We start from the raw sequence: 24,215 nt of genomic DNA on the forward strand, positions 1-24,215 counted from the left end.
CCCCATGGACTGCAGCATGCCAGGCTCCCTGTCCATCACCAACTCCCAGAGCTTGCTCAAATTCATATCCATCAAGCCATCCAACCATCTCATCCTCTGTCATTCCCTTCTCCTCCTACCCTCAATCTTTCTCAGCATCAGGGTCTTTTCAAATGAGTCAGTTCTTCACATCAGGTGGCCAAAATATTGGAGCTTCAGCTTCTACATCAGTCCTTCCAATGAATATTCAGGACTGATTTCCTTTAGGATTGACTGGTTTGATCTCCTTGCAGCCCAAGGGACTCTCAGGAGTCTTCTTCAACACCACAGTTCAAAAGCATCAATTCTCAGCTATCTTTATGGTCAAACTCTCACATCCATACATAACTACTGGAAAAACCATAGCTTTAAGTATATGGACCTTTGTCAGCAAAGTAATGTCTCTATTTTTAATATGCTGTCCAGGTTGGTCAGAGCTTTTCTTCCAAAGAGCAAGCGTCTTTTAATTTAGTGACTGCAATCACCATCTGCAGTGATTTTGGAGCCCAAGAAAATAAAGTCTGTCACTGTTTCCATTGTTTCCCCATTTATTTGCCATAGTGATGGGAACAGATGCCATAGTGAAGTGATATGAACAGATACCATGATCTTCATTTTTTGAATGTTGAGATTTAAGCCAGCTTTTTCACTCTCCTCTTTCACTTTCATCAAGAGGCTCTTTAGTTTTTCTTCACTTTCTGCCATAAGGGTGGTGTCATCTGCATATCTGAGGTTATTGATTTTTCTCCCAGCAATCTTGACTCTAGCTTGTGCTTCATCCAGCCCAGCATTTTGCATGATGTATTCTGCATATACATTAAATAAGCAGGGTGACAATATACAGCCTTGACATATTCCTTTCCCAATTTTGAACCAGTCCATTGTTCCATGTCCAGTTCTAACTGTTGCTTCTTGACCTGACATACAGGTTTCTCAGGAGGTAGGCAAGGTGGTCTGGTATTTCCATCTCTTGAATTTTCCACAGTTTGTGTGTTCCACAAAGTCAAAGGCCTTTAGCATATTCAATGAGCAGATGTTTTTCTGAAATTCTCTTGTTCTATGATCCAAGGAATGTTGGCAATTTGATCCCTGGTTCCTCTGCCTTTTCTAAATCCAGCTTGAACATCTGGAAATTCTCTATTCACATACTGTTGAAGCCTAGCTTGGAGGATTTTGAGCATTACTTTGCTAATATGTGAGATGAGTGCAACTGTGTGGTAGTTTGAACACTCTTTGACTTTGCCTTTCTTTAGGATTGGAATGAAATCATTTTACTTATACATACATATATATAATATGTATGTATAAAATCAATGTGTGTAAGAAGAAATTATTTTCCTATTACCTATAATTAGTCAGCCATGGTTTTAATTCAACCCAGGCTAGAAACCTCATCTAATATGAAAAAGAACATCACAAACTTCACACTTCAAATCAACCTGTGTCCCACTAAAAGCTGCTCAGCTCTGGAAATTTTCCCAACACTCTAGTACCCAAGCCAAAAAGCCAGAAGATGTAGCATCTTCTTGTCCTCCCATTGAGTCATGGCAATGCTCTTAGAAGGCAGAAATTCCATGTTCTCCTCTCCATGCTAACTGCCACATCTCAGCTGGTCCCTCTAACCCTTAAGCGCCTACAGGTCTCTAATCAGTCTGTTTTGTCTTTACCCTCTGAACTCCCCTCAGCATGTTACAAGACAAAAACCCCAACTCCACACTCTTGAAATCTTCCAGCAGGATGTAAGTCAGATGTCTTCTCCTTCACCATGAGGCTCCAGCCTGTCTGTCCAGCCCTCCAATTAGGCTAGGCCTTGTGCCATAGCCCTGAACTCCTGTGATTTTCACCTGTCCCTTCCAGACTCCACCAACACTCTGCAGAGGTTGTGCCTTTTGGCTGCCACATCCTGCTGTCCTTGACTGGAGTTTCTCATATGGTGTGATTCAGATGCCACTAGTTCTACAGAATTTCCTTGATCACATCTTCCAGTGAAGTTATTTCTCTCCTTTCACTACTGGAGCACTTGAGGCAGCACTTAACCACTGTACTTAATGTATTTCACTTTTGTCTCCAAGTTAAGGCTGAGAACTTGCCAAATATAAACATACCACACTATTTGAAGACTATTATACCTACATTAATATCAAGGACTGGTTAATCATTATCTATTATTAATAATAACCAACTCTGAAAACCAAACCCCCAAACCCAACAAGAGTTCATAGTCATTCCAAGTACTAACTGAGCTCAAGGGAGCTTAATTATCAGGATAATCTGTCTGTCTACCCATATACCAGTTAGGATTAACACTTATCCACACCGTGTTTTAGAATGCAAATCAGCTACTATTTGGGTCGCAGCTTACTCTAAAAAGGCATTTCAAAGATTTCCAAGAGTCAATGTCAAGGGAAACCTCCAGTAAAATGTGCACTGTATTCATTTTTAATGTATGTGTAGTTTGAAAATAAACATGCAAATACCACTACGAACTTTTATCAGACGGCCTGTTAACGTTATATCCTCAGCTAACCTGTTCCATGAACTCTTGAAGGGCAAAGATGCCACCACCTCTATCTAAGTACTAAAGAAAATTTTCTCAAATGACAAGTCAATTCATCCATCTAAGTTCACAGTGAGTCATATGTAGAAATAAAATGCACACAAATTGCCAAGTGACAGAGGCAGAAAGCAAGGTAAAGTTAACTGAGGTTCTTAGCTCTTATGTTTATTGTTTGCCACCAAACCAGTTCCTATCACTGAGAATCTGTTGCAAGTATGGCCAGTGTTCACTTTACTTAGGTACTACATGAGAGAGATCAAAATGTGCAATGACTCAGGAAGACTGCCAGTGTAACGGATATGCCTTGCTAGGATATGAGACATAAAAATGTGTTTTATTCTTGTCAGTGAAGTTACTGCTATTAAATGAAGTCTGTGTCCTGAGAGGCGAGGTTGTATAGTTTGCCTTGTCTCACACTGTTTCATCTCGAGGTCATGCAATGCGCAGCACAGATCTGAGAGAGCATGCCAAGTCCTGTTCCTCTGCAGTCAATTTGAATCATTTGAGGACTGTCTACCTAGTTGGTGAATTAAAGTTCCTTTTCTTCCCTGAAACTTAATCACTTTGAGGACAAAAAACTTCATGAGGTAGTCTAACATGGAAAAATCAAGTTAGTATTGTTAGGGGCTACATCTAGCAAGTCAGGAAATGGGAAAAAATTAAAAATTTAGATACTAGTGCATTTGGATTACCCATGCTAATTCAGATAATATGATATATGAAATACACACAGAGACAGACTCTAATTTGTTGTTTTACTGTGGGAAATCTGTTATACAGATGGATATCTGTACTATACATTTCACTTTTCAAATCACAGATTCAATGTACTATGAGTACTGTGTAATTTCTGTATCTTCAACATCCATATGATTTTAACATTAACAGTCCCAACTGGAAGAACCTTAACTTTTGAAAATAAAATCATTCTGGGGGGAGGTTTAAAATCTGAAATAATCAGAATTAGGCACATTTATTTCACATGAACCTAAAATGCAAAGAAAGAGATTGACGTGCACTTAATACGTATTTGAAGTCTTTGTAACAGAGAAGAAAACTTATTACAAAATTTAGATATGAGACATCACCATCACTAAAGAAAAAGTTGATTAGACAATGGCTTCCATGTACATTTGACTATCGAGCCTTAAAGACTAAAAGTAGAATCAACTGCAGACATCTCAGGTTCTTATACTAAATTGTTTCAGTTATATCCCCACAGACTCACAGAACAGGTATTTTTCCTATTGTTAACAAAAGTACTGTGGTGCTAACAGTGCAGTTTAATACTGGAGATAAAAACTAGAAAGTATAATTATAAAATACAAAATTCAGTAAACTTTAGGAAGAACTAAACATGTAAGAAGTTGACCCGTTTCTGTTTCACAGAGAAATACTCAACAGAAAATGTATTTCTAATTCTGAATTTCTGGCCCAAATTTGCCACACACTCAAAACAAATTACCTACACCCCATCCAGCTATTACAAAAACTGATGGCATTCCAAGAGCAAATCTATTTCTTTAGCTTGCCCAGTGAAGCAGAAAGAAGACAGAAGATACTGGTGGGAGCAGGAGAAGGACAGACTCTGGACTGTGCTCCACCTAGGCCCCAAAGCTGCAGATTCAGGGAAACCAAGGTCAGCACAGAATCTTCCACTTACACTCTGGTCCATAAACTGTCTGTTTAGTTAAGTTTGGGGCTTTTCATTCTTGAAGTTTACCACTCTATACTTTCTAGAAAAAATTCTTTAAAGTACACATAAACAGACACTGAAAATAATACAATTCAGATATTCAGGTGAGGTACTTGGATTTATATTTAGGAGGTGACTTTGTCAAGATGATACTTGACAAAATATGTATTTACATTAACAACTCTAAAAAAAGGCATAACAAGTTAATATAAATCTGCTATCAATTTCAGCCCGAACAGTCTTAAATATTTTTGACTCCATGACTAAATGTTAATTACTACCCTACCTAGCAAGCCACTCAACAGCTGTGTATTTATTAATTTTGCGAGACCAAAGACTCATACCAAAAATAAAAAAAGGAGGAAAAAAGGCAACCATTTACACTTACTAAGAAAAGCAAACATTTACTTCAAATTGCAGTATAGGCTTTTCAATCACAAAAAGAAAGAAAAGAACAGTGATCTGACAGTGGTCACATCCTGTGCAAAAAACGTGAGATACAAAAATGATAACACAAGGTAGCTGAACTGCTTACACTGCAGGGAAAAGGACATACAGTAGCTGAAATATGGCACTCCTGGGAATTAACTTCCTAAACCAAACAGAATGCCTTTGAAATGATTAAATTTATTTGTGTATTAGTAAGAAAGCCCCACCACCATAAATAGTACAATATTTAAAAATTAAAAAAAAATCATATCTATCTAGAATAGATAGTGTATTTGAACTGTTAGACCTCTTTAAGTGCAGAAGGTGGTTCAGGTTTTACCTTTTTTTTTTTTTTAATTTAATAACTGCCCATACACTTTACGAAGTTCCATTCAATTGCAAAAGCCAATTTAAATCAAGGAAAATGTTACCAAAGTTGCATAATTTCATTTGGGACTGTCAGCAGGTTAAAGTCTCAAGTCTTTAACACTCATTTTTAGTCAATAAAAAGTTCAAAAGTTCTCAAATCTTCATTTTATCCTCTTGAACTTGCCCTTCTAAATGATCCTCAGACTGCAATTCCTAGTTTGCAAATTAAAGAATGCAATATGCATCATACTTCAAGAAAAGACGACGATGTCGAGCTAACAGGCTTCTGGATCTTCTCTCTGCTCCTCTCAACCTTCTTGATGATTTCTGCCACTATGCACACCGACGAGGTGAGACCCAGAAGAAACAGTAAGTCTGCAGAGAAAACGAGGTTTTACCGTTCTGTGAACTTATATTTTCAGAGGTTAATAGCTTATGTTTTTCTAGCATTTTACCACAGCTTTTAAAATACATTATTTCCCAACCATTCCTTGAGGAGCCACAATTAGCCTCAGTTTAAGGATAAGGAGAGTACAGCTCAAATGCACCAAATGACTTACCCAAAGTCCCACAGCAAGGACAAGCAGCACCAGAGAACTAGAACCCAGAGAACAAGTCCTCTGACTGTTCTCCCTGAACAATAACCTGAGAATCACAAACTTCAACAGCAACACAACCAAGAGGAGTTTTCTGTTTTTTAAAGGCTGTTCAAGCAGTGGTGAATAACTTGATTGAAATCTGCATCTATTCCACTTGCAAGTTACTGTTAAAAGACCATGTCTTTACAATTGTGTTCACACTATCACATTCTTATTCACTGCTTCAAAAAATTTCACCTGTCTTCTTAAAGCTCCATTTTTTTTTAATTTTTTTTTTAAATTAGTTGGAGGCTAATTACTTCACAATATTGTAGTGGTTTTTGTGATACATTGACATGAATCAGCCATGGATATACATGGTATTCCCCATCCCGATCCCCATTCCCACCTCCCTCTCCACCCAATCCCTCTGGGTCTTTTTTTTTTAAAGAGGAAAGAATATGAGTATGAAATTAAAGTCCTGAAATTAAACTACTTCGACATTAAGATTAACTTACAGCAAAAAATAGTGATCACAGATATCCAAATTAACTTTAAAAACCCAAGAGTGAGAACTAGCATTATCATAAAATGCATCCATCCTCACACTTACACAGGAAGATTAACTTTTAAATGTACTATATGATGATACATTTCATGCACAGTGTATGAAAAACAATGTCTGTTTTCCACATCAGGCTTCCCTGATAGTTCAGTTGGTAAAGAATCCACCTGCAACGCAGAGGCCCCAGTTCGATTCCTGGGTCAGGAAGATCCGCTGGAGAAGGGATAGGTTACTCACTCCACTATTCTAGGACTTCCCTTGTGGCTCAGCTGGTTAATAATCCACCCGCAATGCAGGAGACCTGGGTTCAATCCCTGGGTTGAGAAGATCCCCTGAAGAAGGGAAAGGCTACCCACTCCAGTATTCTGGCCTGGAGAATTCTATGGACACAGTCCATGAGGTCGCAAAGAGTTGGGACACGACTGACTTTCACTTTCACTTTGCACATCAACTTAGTAAAACTCTGTTTTTAGGGCTTTTATTTCATAAAATAAGATGTGCAAAATTAGCAAATAAGAATAGGAAAATGTTAGCTCAACAACCAAAATGGTAATTTTAAAGATGAGCCATCTGGTTTTTAGTGAGCTTGAATCTAGTTTTTTCTTCACACAAAATTTAAAAGTTATCAACTACAATTACTCTGTCTTTCAGAATCACCAAATATAATTTTGACAAGTGATAACCTATAAAAAATTAACAAGAAAAAAATTACCAGAAAAGTTTAAAACCAGATTTGGGAGAGTGACGCCCCTAAATGTGATTCCAAATAGAAACAGAGTACACACATTTTTCAAAGCAAGCCACTTATTTGACTTTTTAAAAGAAGTTTTCTTAGAACAAATACATTAGAAAATATTTAAACTCATTTATAATATATAATTATAAAACATAACATTTCTTTTACCCAGTATACTTAGGCTCTCAGTCTGAAAAACTTTCTGAAGTGGAGGAAAGTAAATAACTAATAACTGTCCCATGATGGATCCAAGAACTGCGTAGCAAAACATTTTATTACTGCAGAGTCCAATCTCAAACACAGATTTGGTCTGTTGGCAGAGCAGAGGGTTCAGTTATTACTCCATGGTCATAGAAACAACTTCTTTACTATTATATTCACCTCTAATTTTTAATAAGCTGGACTGAATTCTACAATACTAGTACATGAAATCTCTTAATTAACTATATTTTGGAATAATTCACACGGAGGAGGGTAAATTTTAAAGCAGCTTTTCTTTATCAAGGACTTTCTTTCAAAGTGATACTAGGTCTTTTCTGGCTGCCCAGTGGTTAAGACTCTATGCTCCCAATGCAGGGGGGTCCTGGGTTTGATCCCTTGTTGGGGAACTGAAAATCCCACATGCTGCACAGCACGGCCAAAAATAAAAGTGATTCTATTAAAAAATAAAGGCCACAGAAACTTCCTTTAGCATTTCAGAGCTTAAGAAACTTTTTTTGTATATGCTTATTGTCTAAATCATTTCATTAAGGTACATAATCTAAGAAACTTTCTTGAAGACTGGACTTAGTTACATGTATACTGAAAAAGTAAAAATGCCTTTCATAGAACAAAAACCAAATACTATAGCTTCTTTAAAAATTAAGTCTAAATTAATGACAATGCACTGTACTTGGAAAGTTCGAGCATGGGTGAATGGTAATAAGTAACAGTTAAGTATTCCTAAGGTGCTCTAAAATTGAAAGGGTCAGACGGCAAATATAACTAGTTTCCAGCAACAACATGCTCTGGAAAAGTACCATTAGGTTCTAGCCCACTAATTTCTATCAAAGCACTTCTATCAAAAGAAGACCATCCACCCTAAGATACAGAATGGGAAGAAAAGAAAATTTTAAATGTCCTAAGTTTCGACACACTGATGGAGACATTAAGAAAATGTTAATATGCACAAAACTGCTCCTGTACTTTCTAACAATACTTTCTTCTATAATGAGAAGGACATACACCATATTAACAGAAGCCATGAACTTTGTCCTATGCTCAGATGTTAACCTGAACCTATCACGTAGCTACAGGTAATAAGAAAATGAGAGGAGGAAAAATCAGGTGATGACATCTGTGATTTACTTTGATCTTCTGGCCAAAGTTAAGGCTTATCTTCCCAAATCTCCATCCCTGTTAGGACACATGTCTGTAGGAAGGCTATATCTGGACCTGTAACCATGGCTACAAAAGCAAGCAAAGCTAAAAACCTTGCCCACTTACAGACAGTAGTACTCTACACAATTGAATTAGCCAGCTACAATCACTCAAGCATACCTGCGATCTGGAACTCAGTGCATTGAACATGTCAAAAAACACAAAGCACGTGAAAGTCATTGTTGTGTCCCGAGGTGTTATCACATTGTCTCGCAGCTGTTGAGAGGAGAAAAAGATTTTCAGGTGGCTGAATTTAATGGACAAATACTACATGCTTTTAAAGGCCTAATATTTTCTTTCTCTTAAAATATGAAAGCTTTAGTCTAAGATATGACATATAAGCAACTTAAATTTCCCATACACCATTTAAATAAGTCACCTAAAGAATAGCTGTAGTCTACATAAAGTAAAAAGTCTTCTCCCAAACTGTAAACTGGATATTAAAAAACAACTTTCTTTTTTAATGACATTAAAATAGCTATACTAAAGCCTCAGATTTTCTAACTTCTACCCAAATATTCATGTTAATTTTTATTGTATTTGATATTTTTCTGCATATTTAAATAATTCTAAAATATGAATCAGGAATTCTATTAACCCATTAATACTGAAATCAAACTATTTTTAAATGTTTATTCTATTTTTGAAGGTTATCCTAACTTCCAGCCTTCTGTTTAATATACAAAAATAATGGAATCCTGTCATACAGAATGCGTATTAATAAAACAGCTTATCCAGTGAGTATACCTCCCGCCAGAAGACAAACAAAGTCCCACAAACAATGATTATTGAGGAAACAAGTATTTTAAGTATCAGGTTTTTGGTCAAAATGCTGTCTTTCCAGTTGCGTGGAGGTTTACGAATGACATCTTTATCCACTGGTTCTACTCCAAGGCTTCAAAACAAACAGAAAAGTGAATTAAAGTTTTAAGTAAAATTTGGATTTATTACTTTCACAAGTTCATTGACCTCAATTATCCCAGAAACTAAATGCCTTCTAATGGGAAACAAAATGTTGAATTATGAACAAAACCTTGGCTATGATCACTCAAAAATAACCATAAATTTTATCACTCTTTGCTGTTTTGGTAGGGGACCTGATAATCAAATTTCAAACTGCCCCATTTCATTTATATCTAACTTATTTCAAATATGGATGGCCTGAAATACACGACTAACCAACTGGACTCTGAAATATCTTTCATGCAAGGAAGTTTCAACTAGGATAATCTATTACACATTGATACATATTACTCTGTTAAGAAAGTGATATCTAGGACCCCGTTATTAAAAAAGAAAACATTAGGTGCTCAATACTACAATATTGAAGTAGTCCTTCAATACTTTTCCAAAGTCTCTAAAACTGACAGTGGCACCTTGGTGACAGCACTAAACAGAGAGAGATTTCTCCATTACATTGTAAGAAGCAAAGCTTACTGCAAGGACAGGGGCTATACCTGTTCCCTGCTCTGATCTCAGTGTAAAAGCTCAGATCATAATGCATGAATGAGCACCCCAGAAGAGTAAATGCTATGCTCACATCACACAACTTCCAACAAACATGATGCTGCAGAGATTTCGGATGCTACCCGGGAATGAAGTCCTAGAGTTTAACTATCAGGATATAAGGCTATCCTTGTCCTTCTAGTTTACAAATGAGGAAACTCTTACCTCTGAGCTGGAGGTCCATCCATAATAATATTGATCCACAAAATCTGCATGGCATTGAGAGGATTGGGAAAGTTCATTAATGTAGCCAGTGAGATTAAAGTTAATGCTGCTATACTCCTATCAAAAGAAAGAGTTATTTTTAAAAATGGATCAACATTGTATAATTCTTGCTAATTTTATGACATCACTTTCTTAGCATTTAAAACTCTGTTACTACTGTTCTTTTAAAGGAAGCCTATATTTCCAAGTAAACTACTGCATCATTAGTGTGAATATTTCAAAGAGTTAGCCCTTATGATCCACAGCAATTCAATAAAGGATTTGCAAAGTGTTTAGATAACAACAACAAATAGAGGAAGTTTTTTTTAACTGAGTTCAGATAACAGTTAACAGTTTCAGTGGTATCTTTATAACTGTTTTGTAACAGACTACAATAAAAGCCCTTCTGCTTTTGGAAAAAGATACCAAGGAGAAAAATTAAAATTTGACACCCCTTTCTTAGTTACTTCAGAAGCTATTAAATAAGCCACAACAGTTAATATATTTTGATGATGATATACACAAGTAATTACATTTAGAACCTCTTTATCATGCCATGTTTAATTTTAGGACAAAATTCAGTTTTCACACTGGAAAACTTACATATGAGAAATAAGAGCCCAGATTATAGGCAATCTGTTTCAATCCTACTTTTTGAATAATTTATCTATAAGACCCATAAGTTTGTCACAATTTCTTACAAACTTACGTGCTCAGCTGGAATCTAACAAAATTTTTAATGTTATTATAAATCCCTTTACCCTCTTCAATTGCAGACCTGAAAGTTAAGAGTAAGATTGGGTGAGAAAATATAATCGCAAAAAAAAAAGGATACAGCAATACTGTGGAACTAATTTTGAAAACAAGTTCCCAACTGATAAAACCAAAACATTAATAAAACAATTTTACTTACATAATTAAAACTAGAAAAAAAATACAAAACATTATCTGGCAAAGCATTAAAGTCAAGCCTCCTACTGTACCTGAACTAATTTCATAACACAATAATTTTTATTCTTAAAGACATTTCAACATTAAAATCACATACTGTGTTTCTATACAAGACAATAATACACATTTATAATACTAAAATAATCTTCTTTACCCCTCCCAAGTTTATTTTTCTTAAAGGTACAGATGTATGTATGGTAAGGGGTTAAGTTAATGCAGGTCAGAAATTAAATGGCAATGACATACATAAGAATTATGGAATTTAACTCATCTGTTATTCCTAGATACAACTGGATATATGTTGTACCAGAATTACAAAAAGAATATATTTTACAAAGAGTCATGAAAATCCTCTCATTCATTTTGCTCAGTCTAAGAAAACATGTATTTTATAAACAAACTCTCCTATCTTCTGAGATTTTTATACAACTCTAAGAATGGAAATTAAATATCTTCCATCCTTAGAAGAACTTTCCAATTCTGGGCCCTGAGGGCCCACATGCTCCACTTGAGGCCACATGGGTTAATGACACCAGCAGGTTGTTATGGAAGAATCTTAATGAGAAACTATGGATGAAACAAATTTATTCAAATGATAAACTGCATCATTGGCAACGTGAAGAATTCCTAACATAAGGAAACAGATATGGTTGGGACCTTTATTTATAATCCTTGTTGTAAAGCCAGGCACATGCTTATTCCTAAGAGCCTGAATTTAACTTGAATAAAGCCACATGAAGGTCCACTGCTGTACCACCACACTAGTGGCAAGGAAATGTGAAACTTGGCTGGTACTCAGTAATATTTCTTAAATGAAGAGCCCTGCCATCTTGATGTCCATTCCATACAAATAATTTCCATACAAAAAAAACTACATGCTAGGACACAAAACGAGATTGCTTAGTTTAGTAAAATAGTTTAGCTCATCCAACATCTAAAACTGCTGAACACTTTTCTGCAAATGAGGTGCAGAAAAGGATAGGAAGAAACTCTCTGATGTGCATTCACTGAAAGAAAACTTACATGATGGTTTGGAAATCATCATCCACCAGGATCATGTCAGCTGCCTCTTTGCAAACATCTGTACCAGTCTGACCCATCGCAACTCCAATGTCTGCAGCCTTCAGAGCAACTGCATCATTTACTCCATCTCCTGTCATGGCCACAACCGACCCGTTCTTCTGCAGAGACTGGGGGTAGGAGGGGTGAAGTGGGAGGGAGGCGTTCTGATTAGAATGTTGCTTTCACACAGATAAGGAGGTATACAAATCCTCTCTTTTTCCTTCTCACATAATCAAAGGCTGGAAATAATACAGACCATCACTTTCTCAAAAAAACTTCAGTATATGGAGGGCTTAGGATGAAGCCTAGAAAAAGCTTCCATTAATATTCCCATGTGTGAGAACTCTATGTGTAAAGCCTGATGCAGAGTCAATTACACACCGGTTCTCAGGGCAGTTGTGTCTCCCAGGCACATACGGCAATGTCTGGAGACATTTTTGAGTGCCATGGCTGTGTGGACATTACTGGCGTCTAGAGGATAGGCGCCAAGGGTGCTGCTAAACTTAAAACACACAGGAGAGCCTCCTGCAATGAAGAATTATCCAGCCCATAAGTGTAACAGTGCCAAGGCTGAGAAACCCTGACCTTACTACAATGGAGCACTATTATGACTAATAAGCCAATGAATTGACAGATACCATGTCAGCTGCTTTGTATATATTTGACTAATATAAATATCATAGCCCTTTAAAATTGTTCACGATCTCAAAACAGTTTTTTCTTGTTGTATTTATAGTAATTATTCCTATTCACACTGGGATGATCTGGCTATAGACTCCTATCAGAACAGACTTACACTATTCAAACGTTACAAGAAGACTGTATTTTCAGATATTTCCTTAAAGTTTTCTTCTACATCTTCCTTTGCTAAGGAAATTCTGTTCATGTTTCCATCTCAGGCTTTAAAAAGCACCTGTTTTGCTTCACAACACTTCTGACTTTAGTGCTCTAAGAATACTTCCAGTAGTAATGCAGACAGACAGAAGCATTTGGGATACAGAGATGAAACAATGTGATTCTTAAAGACCCACCTTGATAATTTTCATCTTGTGCCTTGGGCTAGCTCTGTAAAACACTGCAACCTATTAAAACATAAGATATACTAAAAATCTTCAACATTAAGAATTATCAGAATAACCTATGTACGTAAAAGTAAGAATATTTCTTAAATTACAAATTTGAACTGTCTGTTTTGCCACAGAGATCAAACTCAAGAAAATGCCATACACTTGTTAGGACACTCATTCGACAGGGCCATTTCAAACTTTTAAGTACTAAAGGAAATACACAATCTAAACAATTCACCCAGTTTATCCCAACCATGTTTAAGCTCTGAAAATAGCCTTATTCTTGAAACATTGCAGAAACAGAGAAAGGAAAAGCTCTCTTGTATGTTTCCTCAACACTGACAGTCAAGTAAAATAGCCTTTTCCTTTTGTTCTGTCTTCATGAGATTTAAAGAAACAGCTGCTTCTCAATGTCTGTTGACCCCTTTTTTCTGTTAAACAGTATGAAGTGACTGCTTATGCTCTTCTACTTGGTTTGATTCACTAGGTCATCTTCCTTTTTGTTTCCACTTGCTTATATGATCTTCTCTCTCCTAAGAATATATTTAATCCCTTTTCCTCATGCCACCTCCTGGTCTCCTAAAATGCTCCCAACTGTGCCCCAGCTAGTCATCCACAAATCACCTGTACCCCCACTCCCTCCCACGCTGCTCTAACTTGCTTATCCACGAGGCACGGGCAGTTCCCCAGTCCTCCCCAACAGCACTATGAGGAGAGGAGAGGGGTAGGTGTCTTCCATTCCCTTCTTTAGTCACAAATCTTACCTGCTGCCAATGCTGCTCTGGGGACTACCTGCCATGGTTCATAAGGATCTTTAACCACTGCGTTCCCATCACTCTTTCCAACACACCCAAGCCAGGTGACTTTAACACCTACGGGACTCACCATTCTCTTTCCTACTCTCCCAGAGAACAGGTCCACACTAGCTTTCTCTCCTCATGCTTCCAATGTATCCCTTTCCTAGCCTCACTCTTAGTTGACAACTTCATTTCCTCCTTCAAAGCAACAGAGTCACAAGAAAGCTTCGACAATTCCCACCACCAACATAATATATACATCTACTTATCTTAAGACTAAAAGCTCCATGAGGCAGAGATTTGGCCTTGTACCTCCAGTGCTCAACAAACAGGTGTGAAATGAATAAGTGACTGACTCTTAGGATCACCAATAAAGACAATTTCCAGGTTCTCTCTGAATTTTAATAAAGGTCTGAAACTTTCCCAGGGGTTAACTATACTATCACATTATTGACTACCCTTATGTCCTCTAGGTACCATGAATCACATAATATAGGTGGAAAGCATTCTTCCTTTAAAAAGGTTCAAAATCCATTTGGAAATTCTTTAGTGTGTCTTTAAAAAGTACTATACACACAGATGGTCAAAAAGCACATGAAAAGATGCTCAACACTGCTAATTATTAGGAAAAATGCAAATATAAACTACCATGAGGTATCACCTCACACCAGTCAGAATGGCCATCACTAAAAGGTCTACAAATAATAAATGATGGAAAAGGTGTGGGAAAAAAGGGAACCCTCCTTACACTGTTGGTGGGAATGTAAACTGATACAGCCACTATGGAGAACAGTATGAAAGTTCCCTAAAAAAAAACAAAACAGAGCTAACATATGATCCTCTAATCCCACTCCTGGGCAACTGTACCCTAATATTCACTGCAGCACTATTAATAATAGCCAAAATATGGAATCAACCTAAATGTCAATCAATAGTTGAATGGATAAAGAAGATGTAGTATGTATAAATATGTGCCACTTGGTGTATACACACACACACACACACACACACACACACACACACATATACATATGGGGCTTCCCAGGTGGTGTAGTGGTAAAGAATCCACCTGCCAATGCAAGAGACACGTGTTTGATCCCTAGATTGGAAAGATACCAGGAGAAGTGAACAGCAACCCACTCCAGTATTCTCACCTATAAAATCCCATGGACAGAGGAGCCTGGCGGGCTACAGTCCATGAGGTTGCAAAGAGTCAGACAAGAGTGAGTGTGCATATATGTATATATATATATATATATATGCACACACACACACACACACACACACACACACACACAAAGGAATACTCACTCAGTCATAAAAAAGAATGAAATAATGCCATCTGCAGCAAAATGGTTGGACCTAGAGATGATCTACTAAGTGAACTAAGCTAGACAAAGACAAGTATCACTTTATATTGCTTACATGTGAAATCTAAAACAAAAAATGATACAAATGAACTTATATAAAAAGAACTTACATGCAAAACAGAAACAAACCCAACAACATAAAAAATAAACTTGTTACCAAAGGGGAAGGGTGCTGCTGTGTGTGTGCTCAGTCGTGCCCAATTCTTTGTGACCCCATGGACTGTAGCCCACCAGGCTCCTCTGTCCATGGGATTTTCCAGGCAAGAATACTGGAGTGGGTTGCCATTTCCTCCTCCAGTGGATCGTCCCGACCCAGGGATCAAACCCGCATTTCTTGTGTCTCCTGCATTGGCAGGTGAGTTCTGTACCACTAGCACCACCTGGAAAAGGGGAGGAGAGTAAATTAGGAGTTTGGGATTAACAAATACACACTGCTATATACAAAACAGATAAATAAGGACCTACTTCTACAGCACAGGGAACTATACTATTTTCTAATAACCTATGAGGGAAAAGAATCTTACACACACACACACACATAAACATATAGAATGAATCACTCTGCTGTACACCTGAAACTAACACAACACTGCAAATCAACTACACTTCAATTAAAAACAATTTTTTAATAAAATAAAAAGGACTCAGCTGCATATGTATTTAAAATGTACCAGTTACCTTCTAAGTGAAAATTCTACATTACTGCAGAAATTTAATCATGTAGCACACAGCATGGAGTAAAAAAGCATTTAGCAAAGACTACAGATTTTACAGAATTTTTAAATAAAAGGCTAATTACTAATTACAAACAGTCAGGTCATATAGAGTAAAAATTTGTCTGTTTCAGGGCAAATCATTCAAAACATTCAGATCACCCCTTCACAGCCACTACAGGTTATCATTAACAATGGCAGTGAGGATAACAGATCAACTGTTGGGCTGAAAACATACTTCTTTTGTATAGTCACAAATTACTTTAGCATGCATCCAGTACACCTATTGCTTGATACAGATATTTCAGCATTTCAAAGTTTTGATGGCAACTCAACAAAAGCAGCTTCTTTGAGACTAAGCAAATCTCCAATACAAAGCTGAAGACTTACATGGAATATAATGCTGTACAGAGTAAAGTCTCCTTAAAGCACCAAGATTAGCACATCAATCTTTTTCGTTGAGTAACAATATTGAAATTTAGTGACACAAAATTATGGCCTGAAGATATTAGGTATTAAAAAACAACTAGAAGTGAGTAAAAACTGAACTACTTCATTTTATCAGAACTAGGATTGAATTGGGGCATAACTGAAATTCCTCTATTATAATCTTTTTAACCTTTATGTCTGTTTCTCTACCTAAAAGGGGGTGAATATACTGATCCAAGAGAAGCACAGAATACAATCACTTGGTATAGGAGCAGGAAGGGCGAATCAGAATGAGCACAGTGGACCAGTATAAGGACAGCAGAAAAGAGAGTCAGCAGAGAGTTCAGGGAATGCTGTGGAGGGAAATGGAGAAAGGCTGTGTACTTTCAAAGGAACCCACAAAAGGGTTTTTCTCTTCTTATGGATCGGTCTTTTCAGCGTCATATTTGTGGTCCATACTCACAGTTCTTTTGATCAACATTAACAGAAATGAAGTTATAAAGAGAAGAAAGTAGGTAAATAAAAATAGGAGAGGCTAATGAAAGAAACATTATTCTTGACATTAAAATAATCTCCCAAAGGTTCCCAAATCTTCCAGTATAGATTTAAAAATACCTGATGTGTTGAAACAATGTATCAAAAATTAAATACTACACGAACTGGGATTTTATTATAGGGATCTGGTTAATTAGTAAAAATACAAATGGAGGCAGTGCTATAAAAAACAAACGAGAAAAGAGAATGTCTATTTTTACCAACAACAAACACACTCAGGAAATCATAAATAAGAAAACATGGAGAATTCCCATATGGAAACTCAGTTTCCACACTATTTTTCATTGTCCTAGGTCAAAAAGGACAGAGAAATGTTAAGGGATTGGGAATGTGTGACTGAATTATGGGAAGAGGAGAGCCAAAAAACCTTTTAAAAAGGAAAAGAATCAATTAATATGATTTTAGTACATGTAGTAAAACCTCACTGAGCTGGCAATTTACAAAGAAGTTTTGTTTTGCTTCTAACACTAATAAATGAAAAGCTCTTCAAATTGCTCTAAAGTAAAAGCCCAAGGCCAAGATTTAAGAGTTACATGAACACACAATAAGAATAGGAAAAAAGACCAAGTAGGGTTGAGGGCATGGAGGGTCAGGGAGAGAAGCCAGGTCAGCTCAGCTGAAACGACTGAAGTAATTCATTGATAGTATTTGAAGAAACCTGGGTTTTCAAAAGACATGATAAACCTGAAAGAAGCTCTGGTATTTATCGAATAGGATGACTTTAAGCAATTCAATGAGCTGCTCTCTTTGGAATAACATCAGAGAATCTGCCACAACTGATGCAAAAAAACTCTTATTTGGAAATGACCAATGATGTAATTTGTTAGGCTAATAATGCAATTTATAACTTACTTCTCTAACTGCCTTTCTTCCTTTTCTAACTGCCTTTAGGTTGGTTTTCAGAGTTCATTAGCATTTTTATCAGAGAGCCAGACAGTGAACTGAAGAAAGCAAATAAAATGAAACTTCCAGTCTATCTGATGTCACTACTTGTTAGCATCTCTGGGAAAAGGCTAAACAAAGACCTAATGGGAAAATGTTAAATTAACCACAGATTTCACATACATTTGCTAATGTACATTCTGTCTCAATATCCTCAGGAAACTTAATACAGGATTTACCCTTTTAGAAATAAATGTAGGGAAAAACTATCAGGAGAGGACACACACATCCATACTGCTCCCAGATGCCCTAAAAAGGCATTTCAATGAAAAAAGGACTTTTCAACAAATGGAACTAAAATGACTAAATACACATACATTAAAAAAATGAACCTTAACCCACTTCTCACAGACAAAAATAATTCAAGATGGATCAGAAACATTAGTATAAAACCTAAAAGTATGAGACTTTTATTTCAAAAAATAGGAAAAAAATCTTTGTGACCTTGGATTAGAAAGAGTCCTTAGATAACACATCAAAAGCATGATCCAATAAAAGAAAAAAATGATAAACTAGATTTCACCAAAACTGAAAACTACTGTTTTTTAAAGTAAAATGGTAATAGACTAAAAAGATAAACCAGAATGGGAAAAACTTTTTTCCAATCAAATATCTGATAAAAGACTTTTATACACAAAATAACTTCCAAAATCCAAAAATAAAACATCTTTAAAAAATAGGATGGTTAGACAGCTCACTAAAGAAAATATATGAATGGCAAATAAGCATATGAAAAGGTACACAAAATCATTAGTTGTGAGGGAAATGCAAACTGAAACCACAATAAGACATCATGATATACCTATCAGAATGGGCATGGGGAAACTAACCATGCCATGTGCTGGTAACCACTTATCAAACACTGCTGACGGGACTGCAAAACAATAAAGCCACCAAGTAAAACAACCTGGCATTTTCTCACAAAATTAAACATACGTTAACCATATGACCCAGCAATTACTCTCAAGTATTTATCTAAGAGAAATTAATATTTATTTTCTTTCAAAGCTTATATACAAATGTTTTTAGTAGTTTTAACCATCATCAGCAAAAATGGAAAATAATCCAAATGTCTTTAAACTGGTTCATCAGTAACATACACTCAGTGTAGTGGAATCCTACTCAGCAATTAAAAATGCATTATGCTAAATCAAAAAAACCAGATTCAAAGGCCTCATGGTATATGATTCCATTTTCAGCACTCTGAAAAGTCAAAAGTACAGGGACAGAAAACAAAATCAATGGTTGCCACGTACTGGAAGCAGAGGGAGGAGCTGACCACAAGAGGATCTGGGATGGGAGGAGCCTGTGTAGTAGTTAAAAGGACCACAGGCATCCATCAAAACTTAAGGGCTATACATTAAGAAGGAAAAAGTTTACTGTATGCAAATGACAGCTCTTTAAAAAAAAAAAAAAAATCATACCCGCATTCAATTAAAACAGAACACAAGGATAAGAAGTATAAAGTAATGATCTGTCTCCATTCTGTACTTTATAAATACAAGCACCACTGTTAATTTTCCACAGTATCTTTCTCAAAGGAAACTTAGCTCTTGCTGAAGTTAACAAATTTGCACTGATATTCATAATGATCAGCTCATAGACTCTCAACAATAAGACAGATCTCAATGATAAGACTGTGCCTCATGATTTAGACGAACAAACGTGGTGGCCATGTCCCAACTGTTTTCAAATGAATAGCTTCATTAACACTGCAGCAGAAGAGGTAATGCCTACAATAAAGCCTTAGTCTCAAAGGCTCTGGTTTACGCCTACCTTTGGCACTATTTGTGAAAGTTGCTGGACATCCATTGCATCTATTTCTTCTCCTGAGACTGACTGGGAGGTTTTGGAATATAATCCCAGACGACTAGCTAAAGTGAAATGGGAAAGAAAACATAATTAACCAAACGGCTTTTATTTGATAGGGTAGTCAACATAAGGCTCACTTAATGATGTTATTAACTCACTTTCTCTTTAAAGTATAAAACATCCTTATACCAAGGGATTACAAGACAGACTATGGTAAAACAGATCAAACTGAATCAGTCAAGTCTTGAGTTTTCTGTTTGATTATTTTTGCTTAAATTCAAGAATAAAGAGTTTTCTTAATTCAACCCTAAGAATTTAAACTTAGGTACCATACCTAAGAATTTAAACAAGGCCATATGGGTTCTATTTAGGAGCTCAATTTTAACAAAGATCAAGAGTGCTTTTTAACTAAAAACCAGGCAAGATGGTGGCTCATCTGAGGTATTATGTGCATGTCTGCGCAGTCGCTCAGTCATATCCAACTCTTTGTGACCTCACAGACAGGCCCACCAGGCTGCTCTGTCCATGGGATTTTCCTGGCAAGAATACTGGAGTGGGTTGCCATTTCCTCCTCCAGGAGCTCTTTCCACCCAGGGATTGAACCCGAGTCTTCTGCATTGGCAGGCAGATTCTTTACCACTGCGCCACCTGGGAAACCCATGAAGTATCATGTAGTTTTATGTAAATGAAAATAAACATTGAGAAATTTCTCTAGAAATAATCTTCCCAACAATGTTATGTTTTCAGTAATGTATTCTTCTTAAAGTGTGAAATTCTTGTCTCAGTATCTTTCCACATTAGTAAGAATTAATGACCTTTAGCACATTTTAAATTTATCAGTAATGAATTATAGTTTACAGGTTCTGGAAGATTAACTTCCATGTCCATTTTTTCCCCTTATATTTGGTAAAGTAATCTTAAATGGCATTCAAATAACATAGGCATAAATGCAATCAGACGATGGAAATACAGACAGAAGCTATTTTCTTTCAAGTTAGGTACAAAGTCTGCATTTAAAAAATTATATTTAAGTTGAAAGAAAAACTAAATATTATAATTTCATGCATTCTTTCACATTCATGATCTAGTGCATCAGCATAGTGGACTATGAGACTAAAAATAATCAACTATCCTTTTATCAATATAATAATGTGATTTCACAATGCTTTAGTTATCTTCAACTAAAAGTATTATCTTTTTAACTAAAATAAAATTTTGCCCACATTATAGAGTATGAGCAAACAAAAGCATCAGTTTTAACTGTACAGTTCAATATTTTGTAAACACACTTCATGTTTTAATGTTCCACTATGCACTGCAGTAATGTAAGAAAAACTAACAAAAACAAAGGAAGCAGCCTAGTTATACCGATGGCAACCGCAGTCTCCTGTGAGTCTCCAGTAATCATTTTTATTGACACTCCCGAGGCAATGAGTGTTGTAACAGCTTCTTTCACACCAGTTCTAGGAGGATCAATGATTCCCACCAGACCAAGGAACGTCAGTTGTCCCAATTCAGGACCAGAAGCCAAAGCAAGAACTTGGGAAATAAAATCCATAAAGAAAATGTGAATCACAAAAACATCAGAATTTACTTTACAAAATCTGGAGGCCATTAACACTTCTCACTCAGATAAATCACTCAGGACTAGAATGTCATTGCAGTAATAATGGAAATTTTAAAAATCAAAAATTATGACATGTGAAGATACTACAGTTTAATGGTTCTTGATATGGGTTTGCTTTAACTTATTAACAATTAAAAGGAATAAGACTACAGAACTGTTCAGTAGAGAAAGCAGGAGAGGAGCAAATAGGAATGTTTTCACATAGCAAAACCTGCAGCTCCTTTCAGTAGAAACTATTGACTCTTTAAGAAAATACAATTAATTATTTGGAAAACTATAGGTTTGTTGAGCTTTAAAGTCAATTTTAAACAGACATCTTTGAAGGTGATTTCTACTATTGTATCTTCATCTTTCCATCTTACAGGCCTCCAGAATAATTCAATAGCTTTAAGTTCTAGAAGGCTATATTAATTAGACAACATGTAACAATTTTGTACACAACAAACTCTGGGAGGTACAGTTAATCTGTAAAGTAATTACAAAAACACTAATACCAACAAGAGTTTATATTCTTTCATTCTTTCTATAATATTAATAGGTATTTCTTATTTATACCTTTGGTTCTCTTAAAACTACATAAATAATACCACCATACCACCCTTTATAGTTAGTTTCCTATCACCCTTAGGAACTTAACATACAGGACAAATATCCATTTGGAATCTGGAAATGACACTTCCAAATATCATTTAGCTTATTCTCAGAATTCCAGAACTTTGGCAGTAGCTACCTTATGAGCCAGAGGGATGTGTCGACATCTGGGATATTATACTAAAAGACTGGACAACTTACCAAACACACACACACAAAGCGCACAAACTAAACGTGTATCTCGGCGGTAACTGAAAAGCCCCAGAAAGACCACAGAAGTATCCATTCTTACTCAAGCAGAAGGTATGAAGGATAAGATACATTTGAAGAACCATGGTTAGAGGTAAATGACTTCTTTTTGCAACACAAAATCTATGGAGATATGAGCCCCACCCAAAAGCTTTCACTCTGGAGGGAATGAGCCACAAGACAGTCCCTGTGTTGGGTCACATGGGGAAGATGGCAATAGAAGGGGGAAGTGAGTATCAACCCACGTGTCAGCAAATTCTAAGCAAAGGACACCAGCTCCTGGCACCCTCAGTGGACAGGTGGTATCAGCCCAGAGGTCAATATTTTGTATTTATTTGTTTGCTTCTTTAGCATAAATGAAGATCTAGTGCTACTGTATGGGACAAAGGCATGTACACCTTTTCATGTGGAGGATCCCCAACTCCCTCCTTTATATTTAAAACATAAAAACAAAACATATTCCAATTTTAAAATTAACAATGACATGCATTTTAAGAAACTTAGGTTTTATAAGGTACAAAATAAGTTCATATCAAGTTAAACTTAAAATCTTTATTCATTTATTCTTTACTCTTCATCATGGCAATTTCAGCAGGGGGAGGAAAATGGAGCATAAGAAGAGGAAGAGATGTGAAGCAAGGGATAGATGACCAGAATGTTTCCCAGAGCCTGTGAAACAAAGATGTGCTCCACACCATGTCTGGTCTATTTCACAAAGTTACCACACCAAACCACACATACACAAAGCTCCACAGTCTTTCAGATTAAGAGAACTAGGCAAAAAAAAAAAAAAGTGTGATGCTTCTGTTAAAAAAATTAAGGAAAACAGGGAGCACGTATCATACTTTCAAGACTCTATAAATGCAAGTCAACTCAAAATCCTCTAGCTGTGAGCTATTAAGAATAACAAAACACTGCCCTCAAAGGAAGCTACAAGAATATCTTTCTAAACCTACATTATAAGAACAGAAGTCCTGTAAATCTATGGTTCACCTTGCTTAAGTGAACCATGAATAAGAATAGTCTTTACATACTTGTTTCCTGCTCCCAGAATTGTGGTGCTTGACTTTCATTTTGTAAACAATAAAAAAATTAAGGAAGCCAACTCTTCTAATTTCCTTGAGAAAGACTATCGAAGTGCATGCATGTATGTGTGCACGCGCCCATGGGCGCATATTCCCCACAAACCAGAACGTAAAGACCAGGTATGGCCCTGACCCCTGATCTTCAACCCTACACATGCTGATGTGTGTGTGCCCAGCTGACCCCCTCTCCCTATCACTGTCCAGTCAGCAGCATTTCACAAAGCCAAGTCTGGACACCTCTTTCCTCTCTGGTGACAGGCGGGAAGGAGTCAGCAACTACCTCAATTTAAAGAATTAGAGACTTAAGTCTCTTAATATTTAGGAGGGAATTTCAGATTAATAAACAAGACCAAGTGATGACATAAGGAAGGAGTAACATCACTTTACTTCCACTCATTACCCTTCTCACAAGATAAACTTTTGTCTAAAATAAAATTTCTGTCAGCTGCTCAGAGACCACTGCAGATCTCTAAGAACCAGAAGCTTCATATTTAGCTATGTTTTCAACTTTTTATGTTCTGGGGGCCAATTAATCAACTAAAACCTAGCATTTCAGAAATGGCAGGGCTCTACAAAGCCTGGATAGAGCTGGGCAGCTCAGATGTGAAGCACAAATTCATCTGCAATTAGCAGCACCACCTCTCCACCGAGGTGACTGTGCTGACATGGCCTTACCTCTGAGCCCTGCAGAGCCCATCTGGGCCTTCTCCTGCTGGTACAGATCTCTCTGCTGCTGGGTGAGTGCCAAGGTCTGCCCTTTGCTGTGATATGTAGTACAATACTTAATCACCTGTTCATAAGCACCCTTCATAAAACAAATCTCTGGTCTGTCCTAAGAAAAAACAGAGCAAATAAATTCAAGTTAGTTTTAATTCATATATATCAGCC

General features: G+C 36.6%; 1 protein-coding gene across 4 annotated transcripts in view; it reads right to left on the bottom strand.

The window, feature by feature from the left end:
- Positions 1 to 4,648: 4,648 nt before the first annotated feature.
- Positions 4,649 to 24,215, bottom strand: part of ATP2C1 (ATPase secretory pathway Ca2+ transporting 1) — a 147,159-nt gene continuing 127,592 nt past the window's right edge. For 3 of the 4 annotated variants that reach the window (XM_070466755.1, XM_070466757.1, XM_070466758.1), the window contains 12 exons: positions 24,003 to 24,159; positions 21,144 to 21,314; positions 19,740 to 19,837; positions 15,654 to 15,704; positions 13,122 to 13,172; positions 12,052 to 12,218; positions 10,787 to 10,855; positions 10,039 to 10,155; positions 9,115 to 9,262; positions 8,488 to 8,583; positions 7,117 to 7,258; positions 4,649 to 5,444 (listed from right to left, as the gene is read on the bottom strand). In XM_070466755.1, coding sequence (XP_070322856.1) covers positions 5,314 to 5,444; positions 7,117 to 7,258; positions 8,488 to 8,583; positions 9,115 to 9,262; positions 10,039 to 10,155; positions 10,787 to 10,855; positions 12,052 to 12,218; positions 13,122 to 13,172; positions 15,654 to 15,704; positions 19,740 to 19,837; positions 21,144 to 21,314; positions 24,003 to 24,159 — 1,398 coding nt within the window. In that variant the 3' untranslated portion in view covers positions 4,649 to 5,313. The remainder of the gene's footprint in view (positions 5,445 to 7,116; positions 7,259 to 8,487; positions 8,584 to 9,114; positions 9,263 to 10,038; positions 10,156 to 10,786; positions 10,856 to 12,051; positions 12,219 to 13,121; positions 13,173 to 15,653; positions 15,705 to 19,739; positions 19,838 to 21,143; positions 21,315 to 24,002; positions 24,160 to 24,215) is intronic. The other variant, XM_070466756.1, reaches the window with a different exon arrangement.

Source organism: Odocoileus virginianus, chromosome 4 (assembly GCF_023699985.2).
Source record: "Odocoileus virginianus isolate 20LAN1187 ecotype Illinois chromosome 4, Ovbor_1.2, whole genome shotgun sequence".
Classification (NCBI taxonomy): domain Eukaryota; kingdom Metazoa; phylum Chordata; class Mammalia; order Artiodactyla; family Cervidae; genus Odocoileus; species Odocoileus virginianus.